The sequence below is a fragment of the Podarcis pityusensis genome (assembly GCF_964106645.2).
Source record: "Podarcis pityusensis genome assembly, chromosome: 6".
NCBI classification, from domain to species: domain Eukaryota; kingdom Metazoa; phylum Chordata; class Lepidosauria; order Squamata; family Lacertidae; genus Podarcis; species Podarcis pityusensis.
The window spans coordinates 50,467,117-50,483,094 of record NC_138030.1 but is presented as its reverse complement, the minus strand read 5'-3'; the positions used below and the strand labels follow the sequence as shown (position 1 = coordinate 50,483,094).

The following is a 15,978-nucleotide window of genomic DNA, read 5'->3' as shown; positions in this document are numbered from 1 at the left end:
ATTTAAACCTAGGTTGTGGCTGCCACAATGGAATGTCCAGGTCTCATTTTCTTTCTCAGGGATGATGATGTTGATGATGATTAATTTCATTTCTATACCACATTATAAAGGAAAAAAACCCTTAAAGTTTACAACACTTTAAAACTTCAGGGTTCAAATCCCCACTCAAGTCATGAAGCTCACTGGGTGACCTTGGGCCAGTTACAGCCTTTGCACCTACCTCACAGGCTCTATCAAACCTCTGAGTGATTTGCAATCAATCAGCAGGGCTTTTCAACTATCAGTTGTCTAAAGGAAATAACAAAATGACCTTTCCCATCTAAATTTGGCTGCTGAAATGATGAAAGTTACGCAGGAGAAGACTTGGGCTCAGAAGAACCCCTTCTAAAAAAAAAAAATCTATATTTTGCCCCTGGTTAGTAGATTTTGGATTCCAGTTAAAGAAACAAAGACAATCAGATAAGCCTGAAGTTTGCCCACCCCTGCATTGAGCAGTTTGATGAACAGCAGGCAAACCACAGAGAAACAGCAGCTATTAATCACAGTACAAGACATTTCCCATAATTAATTTTAATTAACCAATCATTTGTGAAGTTTCAGGGAACTCAAAAAATCACAACTTTTAGCTCCTATGCACCCCTTCAGTATGGAACAGATGTGCCTAGGAGGGCACCTCCCATAGCCTGCAGAGCCAAATCTTCAGCCAGTACCACTGGCTGTTCCAGAAAATGTGGACTGTGAGAGGCAGCAGGAGCCGGGGTAGCAGGAGGGGCACAGCAGCACGGGGCGCACAAGGAAGGGAAACTACTTGGGACACGGATGAGTTTATTTCACAGAACATGGCATTGCTGTTGGCAGTGGTTGCCACAAAGAGTGCAAGGGCTGGAAGACTCTAGGCTCCTTCTCCTAGGTCCATCCAGCCCCTTCTTTCAGGGGAAGTGGAGCAGGAAAGGATGGAAGGAAAGGAGGACAGATTCTTTCTCACACACACATCAATTGGTCAGGTTCTTCCACGGCCTCGCAGGGAAAGATCACGGGAATAAATTTATACACCAAGCTCCATCCCAAGCCAACAGAAGACATTAAATAAATATGTACAGAGTCTGCAGCTGGCAGACAGGCTGGTGGCAAAGGGCTTAGTCGCCCATTTTCACTTTAGACACCTGCAAAAGACAAAAAGGAGAGAAGGTAAGAAAACACAGGCGCCATGAATTAAGCTCCCCTACGTACCCCCACTATTGCCAAGAATAATGCCAGGGTTTGTTTTTGGCTTAAGAGTGTTTGGAGTGAAACAAACAGCAACCCCCAGGCCAGGAATGGTGATTTGTTGCTCCTGCTGACTAGAAGGGAGGAGCAAATTGGGAGCCTTCTGTGCCTTCACAGTAAACCATTAACTACCGATTACAGACTGTGAAATGCAAACTGGGCATGAAATCATATTTGTCTCATGTAGCAGCTTTTTAACACTGCAAATGCATCCACCTGTACATGATCATGAGGAAATATGGCTGTTCAGGACAGGTGCACAGAGCAGCAGCCAAAAGTGAGGGGCAATAGTTGTGGAGAGGGAGGCTGAAGAGACAGAGCCATAGTAGATCTTATGGACAGGGAAGCTTCTTGTCATTGAAGAAGGCTGAAGGTTGAGCCACACACACCCATTAAAGGCCTAGCCTCTTCCTTGCCCTGAAGCAGGGATGGCTTGGGGATTCCTTAAAGCAACACCAGCACCGCGAGATAACTACCTAACCTACCGAACCAGTAAATATTGGGCGCAACTTAAGAGTAGATGAGAGCCCCTTTGAAGGAACAAATTAGTTTTTGAAATTCTTTTTTGTTTCGCTAATCTGCAAAGAGCAGTCTAGGCATGACTACTGGCATTTCCAAAGCTTCATCCTCTCTAAATTCTTCCTTCTACCTCTGCTTAGGAGGTGGGAATGGGCAAGACTGTCTGGGGATAGCAAGGCCAGAGAGACTCACCTGCAGGATAGCCACGATGACTCCAAAGAGTCCGATGGCACTGCCAAAGATTTCCACGATGAGGATCTTGACAAAGAGGCTGGCATTCTGGGCATCTGCCAATGCTGCACCACTGCCCACAATGCCCACACATATACCACAGAAGAGATTGGACAGGCCCACAGTCAAGCCTGCCCCAAACATGGAGAAACCTATGGGAGGAAAGAGTATTAGGAATGGGCGGCACCCAGTTATATTTTCAGTTGATGATCATTGCAGGCCTGACAAGACTGGCCTCAGAGACCGTTAGGATGAAGGCCCTTATGTTTTCTTCTAAGCCTGTCCTTGTTATGCATTATCTGCAGATGGAAATAAGGTAACAAGAAATTGTAACAATTTCCCTCCCAAACTCGCACACAAACCGATTTTTCCTTAGGAAGAAAAGGTGCATGTTATGTATATTAACCCTTGCTTTCTATATGCAAACCTTTTAATCCACAAATAAAATAAACCAGTTCTTAGGAATTTAGTGCAACTGGTGCAAGGGCTCCTTATTTATTGGAGAAAGCTCTCCCTGTCACCCTCCCTCGCCACACCTTAATCATGAACCAGACTACTGGGTTCAGATTTACAAAGTTTAAAGGTGTTCCTGACTCACTCAGGGGAAATGCAGCAAAGCAAAGAGTGGTGACAGTAACACTATCTAAGCAGAACAATGGCTATATACTATTTATTTAGTTATTTCTGGAGCACTAGAAAACATCCCAGGCCACAGGGTGGTATTAGATGTCACAATTCTAAAGACTTTGGGACAGGATACAGCCAAAGACAGCATCTTGGCCCAGCTCACACCTCGCTCAGGCTTGCATCTGTGGCATGCCACAAGAATAGCATTGCCACTATAGCCATCCAAGAGGACAGCTGCTGCCAGCAAACATGTCAAGATGTGTCGGTCTCTTCTGTGATGACAAAAGATGATATACCCACCACCCCAGGGTGACAGCACAGATATAGTTGGCACATCAGATACTGCAACATGGCGGTAGGGAGCTTTGCAAAGCCAGAAAATCAACTGGAGATAATACATATACCCCCTGCTTGTCAGACAATGTTCGGTGGCCTATTGGAAAAAAACTGTCCTACTGCTGGTGAACTTGTGCCAAGACACAATTCAACTAGGGAAGGGCTGCAGCTCAGAGATGGAGCAGGTTCCAGGTTCAGTCTTTGGTGCATCTAAGTAGGGCTGGCAGCCCCTGAGAAACTGCTGCCAGTCAATGTCGAGAACACTGGCCTTGATGGACCAATGGGCTGACTTGCTATAAGACAGCCTCCTAGGTTTCCTACGTAACAAGGGGCGCCTGATGATATCGCAAGGGCAAGAACCATTATGCCTGCCTATCCCCAGTCCCCACAAACCCAGCCTACCTGCATGGTAGTTCTGGGCTCCAATCGCCTTAGGGGTTCTGCCCGAAAATTGCTGCAAGGAAAGGAAGGATTTTAATAAGCAAGTCTCTGACAAAGACATTAGATGTGGCATTAAGGCACGTCACTGTAGATAGGAACTATCCAGACTTGAGTTGAAATAAACTGGTACCCTTTTCAGAATTACAGCAGGGGGAAAGGGAGCTGAGAGGACTGCGGCCCACCAAGGTGCCTCATTCCTCATAAGCTCATAACTCTAAACATCTGCCAGATGCAGGTTAACCTTGCTCCAAGGTCTTGGGCAATCTATGGCTCAGTAGTGGGATTTATCCCAGGTGAAAATAATTCCTATTTCTCTCTATGTCAATACTATGTCCCTGTGTCGATACCAGCCCCTGCTTCAAGAGCAATTAGTCAGGGCTTGTTCTCCCCTACAAGGATAGAAAACTTTTGCTCAGAGGCACGAGCCAGGATTGCCTCCTGCAACTGGGCTTCTACCCAGCATAGCACTTGGCTCCACAGTTGCCTGGACTCCATCAATACCTCTCTGATTACCTTCTTTGCCCTCCTCCGTTTGGCAACAGCTCAGCTCCCTTCAAATCAGACACCGTGGAGCATGGCCAAGAGCGAGACTTGGCACACAACCGTGTCCCTCCCATACAAGCCAGCCCCTGCCCCCCCCCATTACCTCAGCCATGTTGGTGATGACGATGGCCATGATGATTCCATAGATGGCCACAGCTTCACAAAAGATGATGCTGCCAGGAGAAAACACAGATTAGCAGCTGCAACATCTCAAGGGTGACAATGTGGGCATGGGACCAGGGAACGAGAGAGGGAGGAATGGGCTGGCCTCCAATGGCACATCTACCACTGGGACCCTCCTTGGCTTCCCAACCACCTCCTTCCTTCCCCTGGCTAGCTAGGAATGAGGTGGTAACCTTGCAGATGAGGCAGCAGCCTGAGAAGGACCAGGCAACCAAGGAAGCAGCAAGTTTCAGAGCACACCTTGTTCCCCCAAAAGTAAAGCTGATTCATTTGTTTAAAGTCTTTGCTTGACACTTAAGGCAGAGTGTTTCTGAGCATAGGCAAAGCCGGCCCAAAGCAGATTCTTCCACAAGGTGCTCACACCCCTATTCTCACACCCCACCCATTAAGCCAGGGGTGAGGAACAGGTAATGTACTGAACTAGAGGGGATTTTACTTATTTGCTTTTTCTTTGTATTTTGCTGTGCCCAGTTCCATCTTTTGCCCTGCAAGCATTGAGGGTCCCCACACCTGTGCTGGATCAAACTCAATGCCTAGCTCTCACAAGGATTTTACGGTACACAGAAGCCAATTCAGGAATGTACAATTTTTTTAAATCTGTGCAGCAGGAAACAAGGCATATCAAGGATGGGCAAGTGAGCTTTTGGACTTTGCAGTACCTATACCTGTGGAATATATGCTGAACAAGGGGGTCCTCTCACCTGACCAGATTTTTGGTTTTGATCCTAGGTGCTTTGACACCACCGCCAAGGATGCTGGATCCAGTAATGTAAATGCCCCTGAAAAAATAGTTACAGAAGCGGTTAGAGGAGTGGTACTTGATAGGCAGCAAAGGGGAGGGGGGGACGGCTTGCTTAGATTGCACCCTGCCAAAATCATTTTATTATTCATTAATGCCCAGCACTACACTTATTTAAGTACACTTATATCTTGACTTTCTTCCACCATAGAAGTCAAGATGGTGTACATGAAGTTAGGTTAGGTTTATTGAATCCCAAAATTCCCAGGGTGATTTACAACAACAATAATAGAATACAGTAATGAAAACACATAAGCATATTAAAAATATAGGCAGAGTAAGGGGAATATCCAATCATTGGTGCTTCCCAAATGCCCAGGGGGGAAAAACTGTATCTGTCTGGTACTTGAACTATGACAGAATTGCTGCCACACTCCATAGTTGGGGAGCTGCAGAAAAGGCCTGTTCTCTCATCACCACTCTTTGAGTCTGCCTTTGATGCATCAGGCAGAAAAGGGTCTCAGATGACAATCCCAGGGTCCAGACAGAGTTTGGGGATCTCCCTCCAGGTATTAACCAGACACAGACCTTTGGTGAAGTGGCTGCATCATGTGCCCTCAGACTGCGCCTTGGGGCTAACCCCCCAAAATGGAAGCCCAAAGTAGGGCTCAGCAGTATTGGTTGAGGAATGATGCCCATTAATAGATCGCTAGGGGCTGGGAGAGATGAAGTACTCACCAGGCAGCACCCACCACTGATAATGAGATGGCCAGCCCAATGCCCAGGTTGGACCACAAGTATGGCGAGGTCTCTGTCAGGAACCTGTACATAGGAGGAATTACCTTATGAATACTCTATTCCTTTCTCCATCATAGCATCAAGTCATAGCACCCGCAGGGGAGAAGCAGCCCTAGTCAAACCAATCCATCCCATTTCTGGACAGAACTTGGTCAGGTCAGTCTACCCATCCTGCACAACTGGTGAGTGGTAAAAGAGAACTAACACCTGCCGCCCAGGGTGGCAGCCAGAAGGCCTTGCCTCTTTAGCAGTAACTAGGAGACTTCATAACCCATTAGGAAAGGTGTTATTTGTTATAGTTTGGGCTACAAAACAACACTGTAGAAAAGCTGTGCTGAGCCCAAGCACCCCTAGGCTAGTTTAGCCAACAGGAAAGGAGGTCCATGAAAGCAGGGTGAGCTAGAGACTTGCTTAAGATGCTGTTCAATACAGCACTCTTTGGTTAGGTCTTGAACTAGCAGAAGCAGGATATGGGTCACGGCAACTCCTCAAGACCACTAATCCTATACCATTAAGACTAGTGGGTGCATGGAGAAGCATCTGTTTTCAGGCCCAAGCAATAGTCCAGAAGCACAGAAAAAAGTGCCCCAAAAATGTTCAAGATGTGTGTGCGGATGTGCCAACAGAATCTGAGCAGCACAGGGCCTATAACCTAGCTAAGCACAGGGACAAGTGGCTTGCAACAGCAGGCGAAGAGGAGAGGCAGCCAGCTGACCTGCAGGCAAAATGAGGCAATTAGCAGCATCGACTAGTGAAATGGGACACTGCCATCAATACTGTTGTCAACCAACGGGGGAAGGGGGGGGGGAGAGACACGACCTGCCTGTGGAAGCAACCATGCAAACATCTGCCTGCCTACCACTCCTCAGAGCAGAGCACTGTTGGGCTTTCTGTAATTCACGCGCATGGAAAAGAAAACACGAAGGCAAATTACTGCTTTTCCTCATGCTCTCTTCCCCAATATATTGCTGAAAACACCAATAAGCCACTGTTCCCCATGCTACTCCAACCCCAGCCTCTAGGAAAAAGTGCCATCTTACCATGCTATATCGAAACGGAAACCAAGGTCAAATATTGTGTAGCAGATTCCTGAAAAACAAGAGAAACACAGAATGATTCCACTTTTTGGCTTGGTCTCCTCAAAGCCCAATCTGTGATGCTCACACCTTGCCACTGGTGTTGAACCCCCCCACAGGGAGAGCAGAAAGGGTTTATATAGTCTTCATACAGCTTACACCACAAATTGCCCCTTTCCAAATCATCTCTTTCATGGGGAAATTATCACTTATTCCTTTCTGTTGTGCTCTGTTTAACAAGACCCAAAAGGTCACTACATACTAGAAATAAGAGACAGAAAAGGACTCTTATCCTACAGGCTTCCTACCAGCACACTTTTTAAAATCCTTTCAGCACTAACAGGAAGTCTTGCCCCTCTCTGTTCCAGGGTAGCCAATGTGAGCATCCTCTAGATGCTGTGCAACTCCAGTTCTCATCATCTCCAGTCAGTAGTGCAAAAATAGCATTTGGGGTACCATACTGGCTACCTCACTCTTTATCTTCTGAGTGCTGCAGCACTGACCCACATAGGAATACAACACCTTGGACCTCAAACAATCACTTTCGACTTCTGCCAGGCCCGTGCAGAAGCCAGGCTCAGCCAAAGGCAAGATAACAGCCACCAATGTATGGGCAGGATGTTCTGTGTAGCTATGATGGAAGCTTCCTAATGGCACAATTGGCAGTTATAGAAAAACTCAAGAGATGTAACCATTCCACCTATCATTAATGTATCTTTGTCTATGTCTATCCTCAAAATCTAAACAACAGCTCCTGATACAACACATTGGCTTGGGTAACAAGTGATTTAGATCTTTATCAATATTTAGAAAGTTTCAGTTTACTGGAAAAATGTAACAAAGATCTCCTATGATTGCCTATAAAGAAGTCACAGGTATCTTGGAGGCAGAGAATATGGCCTTTTATCCCTATATTCATAATTTGACTCTACAAAAAGAAAATGCCATGTTCAGAGAGATAATGGCTATGTACTCCGGTTAAAAAAAAACCCAACCACCCTTGTTTCATCTTCCATTAGTGCATATGGCCAAATTCTTTTATGACAAACTGAAAAAGAAACTTACAAAAATTCTGTGGAAGTGCAGACATTTTTATTTACAGAAAGGTCAATGTTTTCGTTGTGCTTGAATTTAAGGGGAAACTGCTATAACATGGCAATTCAGTGGCATCTTATGCCACAGAAATGTGTAAACCAGATACTGGGTACCTTTTTAGCATCAGGGGAAAAAACATTTTCTCTGCAGGTAGTGGAACTGTATAAGAACTAGAGAATTTGGGAAATGCTAGTGGGACTGATAAAATGAAATGTAGCTGCCATTTGATCCTCCCTCTTTTGAATTATGTAACAGAAGAATATGCGAAAGATTGCATGAGCTGATTTCAAATTTATTGGTTGCTGCAAAGTTGATTTATGCCAAACAATGGGAAGGACAATCTATATCATCAGGGAAGGATCACTGACAGTCTGGCAATCATCTTATCTAGCCAAAATGTCGGCTTTCAGGAGAAATGATGTACTGCAATTCCTAAAATAAATATGGAGCAGGGTGATTTAATATAATGCTTAATGAATCTATGTCTATAGATTTGCTGATTTTACTGTGTGCAGTAATGGAAACGCTTTTCTGCCCCCGCCCCATTTTTTCTGTACGTATAAATGAAAATCTTTCTTAGTTTAATATTCATTGAAATATTATGTTTATGTATAAAAAATAAAATCCCCATGTTCACACAGCTAACTGGAAGGGCACGACCCCTTTGTGGTAGCCCTAATGGGCATTGCTATGAAAAATGTTATATAACAGCTGCAGTCTGAAGCACATCCATCTGTGACACTACTTGTGACCAACCCAAATAAGCAAAGTTATTCATGAAGTCTTTTTATAATCAGTCATTCTTTTCTGTGATGTTCCCAACCGCCTCACCTGTGGAATGCTCTTTTCAGGGAGATGCGCCTGTCACCATCTTTCTCAATTTTTAGGTGCAGCAAGCCAAGACCTTTGGTTAATTAATGTTGCCTCCTACGGTGGTGCCCATCTTTTAGTGGGGTGGGTAGGACTTGGTCCTTTTTAATTTGTTGATGAATGTGCCTTTTATGTACTATATATTCTCGGTGTTTTAAACTTTTCTGGCTTTAAATGGTGTTGTAATTTAATTTGTCAAGTTGCTTTGAGACTTTTTATTGCATAAAGTGACTGATAAATGTTATTATTATTATTAACAATACCAAAAGGATCCCCAGCAGCTTTCATTCTTAGATAAGCAAGAATGCTGTACCTTCACATCCACAGCAATCTTGGCTCTAGGGGCCTTTTTTCATCCAAAAACCATTTTCTCCTTTTAAAGGGCTGGATGAAGAACATGCATGGGGAAGAAAACCAGCTGTGAAAAAGTTAGCAGTATCACATACTGCAGACAGGAAGGGAAAATCACCCCACAACCTCAGACTGGGAAGCAGAGTGGAAGAAGATGAGTCAATGACATGATGATGGGAACTGTATTTCGGGATATATGAATAGAATATGATGGGACAGTCACAGGATGCAAATGTTCCACTTGCAAGGTCCAGGCAGAACTATCCTCCTGTGAGCCTGACAATGTGAAAAAAGACACAGACAGACACAGAGGTGGGAAGGAGGTGAGAAAGAAAGAGCAAGGCTGCAGAAACAGAGCATCATGGGGCAGGATAGAGAACAAATGAGCCACAGAACTGGGGAAGAAAGGATAGATTGGCTCCCATGGAGAATAACTTAAGAGAGAATGCAAGTAGGGTGACCCTTTGATCTATTTTTAAAAAATAGCGTTGACATTAGAAAGTGTTAGACAACAAGGCAGTTCAACAGAGGGTGTGAAGTCCCTATCAGTAGACATTGTAGATATAATACACCACACCAAAAACAAGTCTGGTAGAATTAACCATGTATGGGGAAGCAGAAGAAAGTGGGTCAGGAAACTGAAGACTATTCAATGGCTCAGAGCTCATCAGGGTCATATTCACATCCCAGTGAGCAGAAGCCTATCTGCTCATAGGTGTGCAGCCTGCTCCAAGCGACAGCTTTAAGCCCCAGGTACTGCCAATTCCGGACCCTTCACTCAGCAGCAGCAGACTCTGATCTCAGAAAAAATTGGCACCAGGAGCCAACAGCCTGCTGCCTTTCCCTGCACACGCAGGCTTTGAAAGCAACACTGGAGAGAGAGAGATAATGAGCATATACACCCAGGGAGAGCTACACTCTTCCTGACATTTAGGTAAGAACTAGGAGCAGAATCTATTCAGATTTGTATGCTGTGCAGGTTAATAGTCTATGCACAAGGGGGGAAGGGGGCCCCATGAAGGCAAAGTGTTCTTTTGGAGCAACCCAGGTGAAGGTTGGAGAAGAGGGGAGTGTGGCATAGCATCCTTCCTTGCCAAGCCATGCCACCAACACTGAGAGAGTTAGCATAAGATATAATCTGATGCCATTTTGTATTAACTGCACTTTGCAGTCTTCCTTACAAAAAGTAGTCAAACCCGGCAGTTACAAACCAAGATGTGGAATGGAAAATTTACCAGTGATTTATTTTGCTGTGGAATTCCCCCCCCCCCCCCCATTTTGTGAGTTGGATGCCAACTGCAAACACAGGCAAGCTTGCCAATGCCCAAGTTTTTTTGCTTTGTTTACAAAATATTAGAAAAATGAACATGCTAAATTGGGAGTGTAATAAAAGTTTCCAACACAAACTGAATTATCTACAGTGTAAATTAGCCTAATAGCATAAGAAAGTTTCCCAGAAAGGTATCTAATTCAAAAATTTCTGGAAGATCCATACTACAGTACTGGTTACAAAATATCAAAAAGCATAGCTAGAGTCTTCCTCTCCAGAAAGCTACACAGCTACACAATAGATGTAGTTGATTAAAGGTGCTCCTGGAAACCCCCAAACCTGCCTGTCAAAAAATAAGACAGGGTTTAAGGGTACGGTACTTCTAGACACCTAACTAGTTTGATGCGGTGACTGTCACTTCTGTCTAATAGAGGCAGGGCTGCTACCAGTCCAGAACTATCTACCAGAACTATCTTCAACTTGCCTAAATTCAAATCTAGTTTGTTTAACCATCCACTCCACCAAAATGTGTCAATGTTAACTAAAACCAAAATAGTAGTACCCGTTCATTTAGTTAACAACATATACAGCTTGGTGTTATGTTAATAACATCACTGCCCAAAGCTCCAGATTATATTCAATTTAATATATTTTTTTTTATAAAAGATACCACATCAAATTATATTCAAATATTCACCAAACATATAACCAAAGACATTAGTGGAATATATTGGAAATGTGGGGAAACAGTTGAGGGTTATATTAATGTCTGATGGACATGAGACAAAATTAGGAATTTGGTAGGAAAGACCACTAGATGCATTTATATAATTATAATTGCATATCACATACTTATAAATCTGCTAATAATTTTTCTGGAATATCCTAATGAAGATGTGAGATCAGAACATGGAAATTTATTTGGGTTTTATTAGCTGCTGCCAAAATATATATTTTGGAAGTGATATGGTATTTTCCAATCATTTCAACAGAATGAGAATGGTTTGATAGGGTTTGGTATCTTGCTACAGTAACGAAATTAAAGAGAAATAGTACAATTAAGCAAAAGTAGACAAATAAATGGGACAATTTGAGAACTTATGGTCCCCCTTTCTAATGTAGAAAATTAGATCAACGAGCATAAATTAAAGCTTTTTCTCTGGTTATAATAATTTATTGCATAAAATATAGTTATATTTTTATTATATTATACCAAAGCTATATTTTAATGCATACCGATTTACAAGTAAATTTTAAATCTGGCAAATATTAGCTCAAAATTCTCCTTACCAATGGCTTCATGCTAAGCAGCATGAAGAAGAAGAAGAAGAAGAAGAAGAAGAGTTTGGATTTGATATCCCGCCTTTCACTCCCTTTAAGGAGTCTCAAAGCGGCTAACATTCTCCTTTCCCTTCCTCTCCCACAACAAACACTCTGTGAGGTGAGTGGGGCTAAGAGACTTCAAAGAAGTGTGACTGGCCCAAGGTCACCCAGCAGCTGCATGTGGAGGAGCGGAGACGCGAACCCAGTTCCCCAGATTACGAGACTACCGTTCTTAACCACTACACCATCCTGGGGTGGTGGGCAACCTTGGCATATCCCACTGAGTGCAAGAACCCTACTAAAAAAGAGGGGTTCTTGCAATCCATCCCAAGTCTTTACAACATGGTAGGAAAACATATCAGTAATTCTAGCTACCCTCACATACTACAACAGCATCATTCAGAAACAGTACACAATGTGAACTTTGAAGTCAGCAATCAGGTATCTGAAGGCATCCCAACAATGGAGGAATACAGGAATGGAAAGGCATAATAAGACAAAGCACAGCTGAACGGTAGTTTACTCACACTGCTTGAAGGATCTTCTTTACATATTGCAGGAGAACCCAAGGGCCAAAAATGAACCCTAAGGACACCTCTACTTTTCTTCACAAGAAAAGTGTGAAGCGAGCTGGCAAAAGAAGCTTCCTGTCCTTATGTGGATTTGTTCACTGCTTTCTCAGTGGATACTGGCTAGGACAATCCCTCTCTATATTCCAAATCAACTTGTACTATAAGCAGTAGAGAATACACTCAGTAGACTGGAGAGTCTCTTTCTATACTTTCAGAAGGGGAGAAAATTCCATGGCACCCTGTGAGGCCTAACAGGAAGTGGGCTAAAGATTCCCACCCAGAATTCTGGTCTTTACTTTTCAGATCCACAATGCTGATCTTGATATGTTACTTCCAATAGGACCAGCTCCAGATTTTTGTCTCTTGCTTGAAGTGTCACAATTAATGTTTTCTACCCTTGCGGTAGTAGTCATTCACTTTTCTCCTCCTTGATTTATATTACAAGTATATAACACATAGCAAGGATGGAATATGCAAATGCAAAGAAAGGAAGCAAACTACCACTTTCAGGCCCAATACTATTTTGGAATGCATTATTTCAGAATACAGGTAGCATTTTTTCAGAGTTGTTTTACCCAACGCAGTGCTGCAGCAATTGATGAAAATACACTACTTTCTGTAAAACTCCTAGAGGTACAGGAGCCCTCTTAAAATTTGGGCCAGATAGTATAAAAAGCAACACAAACCTATCCTACCTCTAAGTCCAAGACCAAATGGTTCATCATCCTGCCAAAAGACATGAGTGACACCCTTGTATGCAGTGAATGTAAAAAGTTTTAAAGCTACAAGAATTCTTGGGGGAAATTAACTCCCCGCCCCCCAAGCAACCCATACAAAGTCCCAAAATTGTTAGCAGACACTATGGAAAACCAAGTTAAGTGTAGTTTATTACACAAAGTAGAGTTGGCACAACAGCAAACTGACCACTGAAGCCATGATTCTGCTGATGCTTTGAGAATTGGCCAGTACAACTGATCTTATTAATCGTTAAACAATGATGAAAAAATAAAAATGTAACAGTGTTTCGAGCATAAAACCTGGAGAGAATAATATTTCAGTAAATCCTTCACATTAAAGATTGTGATCCTAAAGGTTAAGATCCAAAACCTTTAAGACTCTTCAAAGTTATTAATCATTCAATCACATCTGAGAAGTTAAGTCACTGTTTTGCAACAACAGTTACCCAAAGCTACCATAAAAAAGAAGAGACAGCACAGTGAATAAACCTCCATTCATCACACTGCTTCTTCCCTATAGTAGCAAGGTCAAATGACAGGCTACCCCCCCCCCGAGTACGGTTACATACATCATTTATTCATTCAAGTGGTGCTCCGCTCTGCTTCCTCTCCAATAAGTTTAGTCATGAGGCAGAACACTGAAGTACTGTTATAGGAAAGAGTTCTTCATTGTCCCTTCCAGATATATATTGGGATGGGGTAAGGTATTTCTACCTATGTAGCCCATCTATAGGTCAAATAGCTTCTCACATTTTGGGACAGATGTCTCATGACTTGGAGCACATTCCTTCCTGGCCACAGTCCCCAGCCACCAGTCTGACAAACCCTAGCTCAGGTGCATGAATGTCCCAGAGTAATAACAGAATCATGCTTGGTTCAGGGTCCACAGAAGCCAAGACAGGGCGATACTCAGAGACCCACCATGAGGCATCTATGCTCACATCCTACTGAAAAGAAAGGAAAATGTTAACGTCCTCCCTGGTACAGCTGTAGTAATCATGGCTAGAAAAGGAGAAGTTCTGTTCTTCCCATCCATGCTGATCTGAAAGGGGAACTAAGAGTCACACTTACCACAGGAAAAGTAGCAAAAAGAGGAGGGGAGGGGCAGAAGAACCCTAGCTGCAAATAAGATATAATGAAGGAGAAAAGGAAATGGAGTACTGTTTGAGTAGAGTGGTATACGTGAGCAGACTTAGTCCCAACAGGAACCAGTAAGAAACTCTCTGCTTCTAAGCAAGGTCTGTGTCCAATTGGTAAAATGACCTTAAAGAAACTGAGTTTGAATCAGAAGGTCAGAGCTTAGTTTGCTGTTTGTCATTCCTCAACCCTGACTGGTGAAGTCTTAACCAAATCAGCTGGGCTAATCCAGTTGAAGCCACCAACAGCTCCCAGAGAGCTGGGACAGGACTGTTGTAGGACAACTGCTCCAAAGCTTGTTGACAAAACAAACTGAAGGGGGGGGGGGAGAGTCCACTGTGCACCTTTTGCATGGTTCATCACATTTCCCCCAACAGTGTTAACGCTTTTTTGGTTCCCAATAAATTGCAACCACACAATACAAGAACAAATATGTCATTCAACTCATGATGAAGGACTTTCTGAATTGTTCCTTGTTTAGAATAAGGACACAGCATACCTGCATGGGCTCACCAAGAACAAATTATCATCTGAACAAATGTAGAGACTACCAGAAAATGCAAATATCTCACCAGCAAGAATGAATCCAGGCTATTGGTGAGCCAAGTCTCCTTCACCCAAAAACATGCAGAACTTCTTACCAATGCTAGGATGGTTAACATCGAAACCATGATGAACAATGAAATCAATGTTTGGTAGTGAAGGAAAAGATATATATCAACATTAAGACCCAGTAATCCTGTCAATGTATAAACATTTATGTAGCTAGTCAGGAGTTCATTAAAGTGCAATTGCTTTGATACTAAAGATAACCAAGGGACAGCAGCTCCAGACTCTGACACAGGTCCCCTGGTTCCAAGGCTACACCCTCTAGGCCTTGCTCAAATTTCACCACATAAAAAAAGGAAACAACACTGCACTTTTAGAAAGTTCCTCCAAATGCACTTCTTTTGATCTACTTTCAGACATCAAAATGCCATTGGTGTGCACAGCATCAAAATTCACAACTAGCACTGAACAGCCATTAAGAAAGCCTTTCCCCACCCCTCGCCTTTCCGCTGCTTTCACAGATGAGGAAGCAAACTGAGCACCACAGAGCCCAATATGGTGGAAGTCTGGAGTCGTCTCTTAAACTATTTTTATTTTTGAGACCAAGGATGTGGAGAACGACAAGAGGTGGGCCTGCCGTGGGAAACCCACATGCGAGGGCCCCTCCGGAAACCTTCCCTATGAGAAGGTCATGGACAAGGAGAACCGAGTACAGTATCTTCCAGACCACCCCCTGAAGACAAAACGGCTCTCCCCGCGCAAGCAGGAGGATGCGAGTCTCCCCTCAGCAGGGATGTCGCCTCGCCCCCCAACCCCGAGAACAGCCTGACGGGCAAACTAGGGTAGGGCAAGGCAGCACCGCGGATCAAGAAGCACCCAAAAACATTCGCTGAGCCTGGAGGGCGGCATCCCATCCCCAGCGCCCCAAGTGTGCTCCCTCGCGCCCTGCGCCCCCCGCCCGCCCACGACAAGCCATTTCCCACAGCCATTTCCTTTGCAGATAACCGCACACAGCCCCGGCGAAGGGAGGGGAGAGGGGGACTTCGGCAAAGCGGCGTTGGCCCTCGCAGCGGCGCTCCCAGCTCCCCGTTCAAAGCACTAACCGATGCCGGTGATGGTGGCGGCCGCGGTCAGCCCCAGTCCCGAATACAGCAGCGCGAGCCCGGACATGGCGGCGGCGAGTCCTCAGCACGGACTGAACGCGACCGGGAATCACCTGACCCACAGAATGACGGGAACCACGCTCCACGTGACCAGACGAAGTTTATCTGACGCCTCTCGCCGGCTGGGATGATTGGTCGGATGGGAGGAAGGC

General features: G+C 44.2%; 1 protein-coding gene across 1 annotated transcript; it reads right to left on the bottom strand.

Annotated features, from left to right (window-relative positions):
* Positions 1 to 554: 554 nt before the first annotated feature.
* On the bottom strand, positions 555 to 15,916 carry ATP6V0B (ATPase H+ transporting V0 subunit b). Its single transcript, XM_081009597.1, has 8 exons — positions 15,767 to 15,916; positions 6,724 to 6,772; positions 5,624 to 5,707; positions 4,848 to 4,925; positions 4,067 to 4,136; positions 3,382 to 3,433; positions 1,978 to 2,168; positions 555 to 1,163 (listed from the first exon to the last, which is right to left on the bottom strand). The coding sequence occupies exons 1-8, from the start codon at positions 15,831 to 15,833 to the stop codon at positions 1,137 to 1,139; spliced, it is 618 nt and encodes a 205-aa protein (XP_080865723.1). The 5' UTR covers positions 15,834 to 15,916; the 3' UTR covers positions 555 to 1,136.
* Between the last annotated feature and the right edge of the window lie 62 nt (positions 15,917 to 15,978).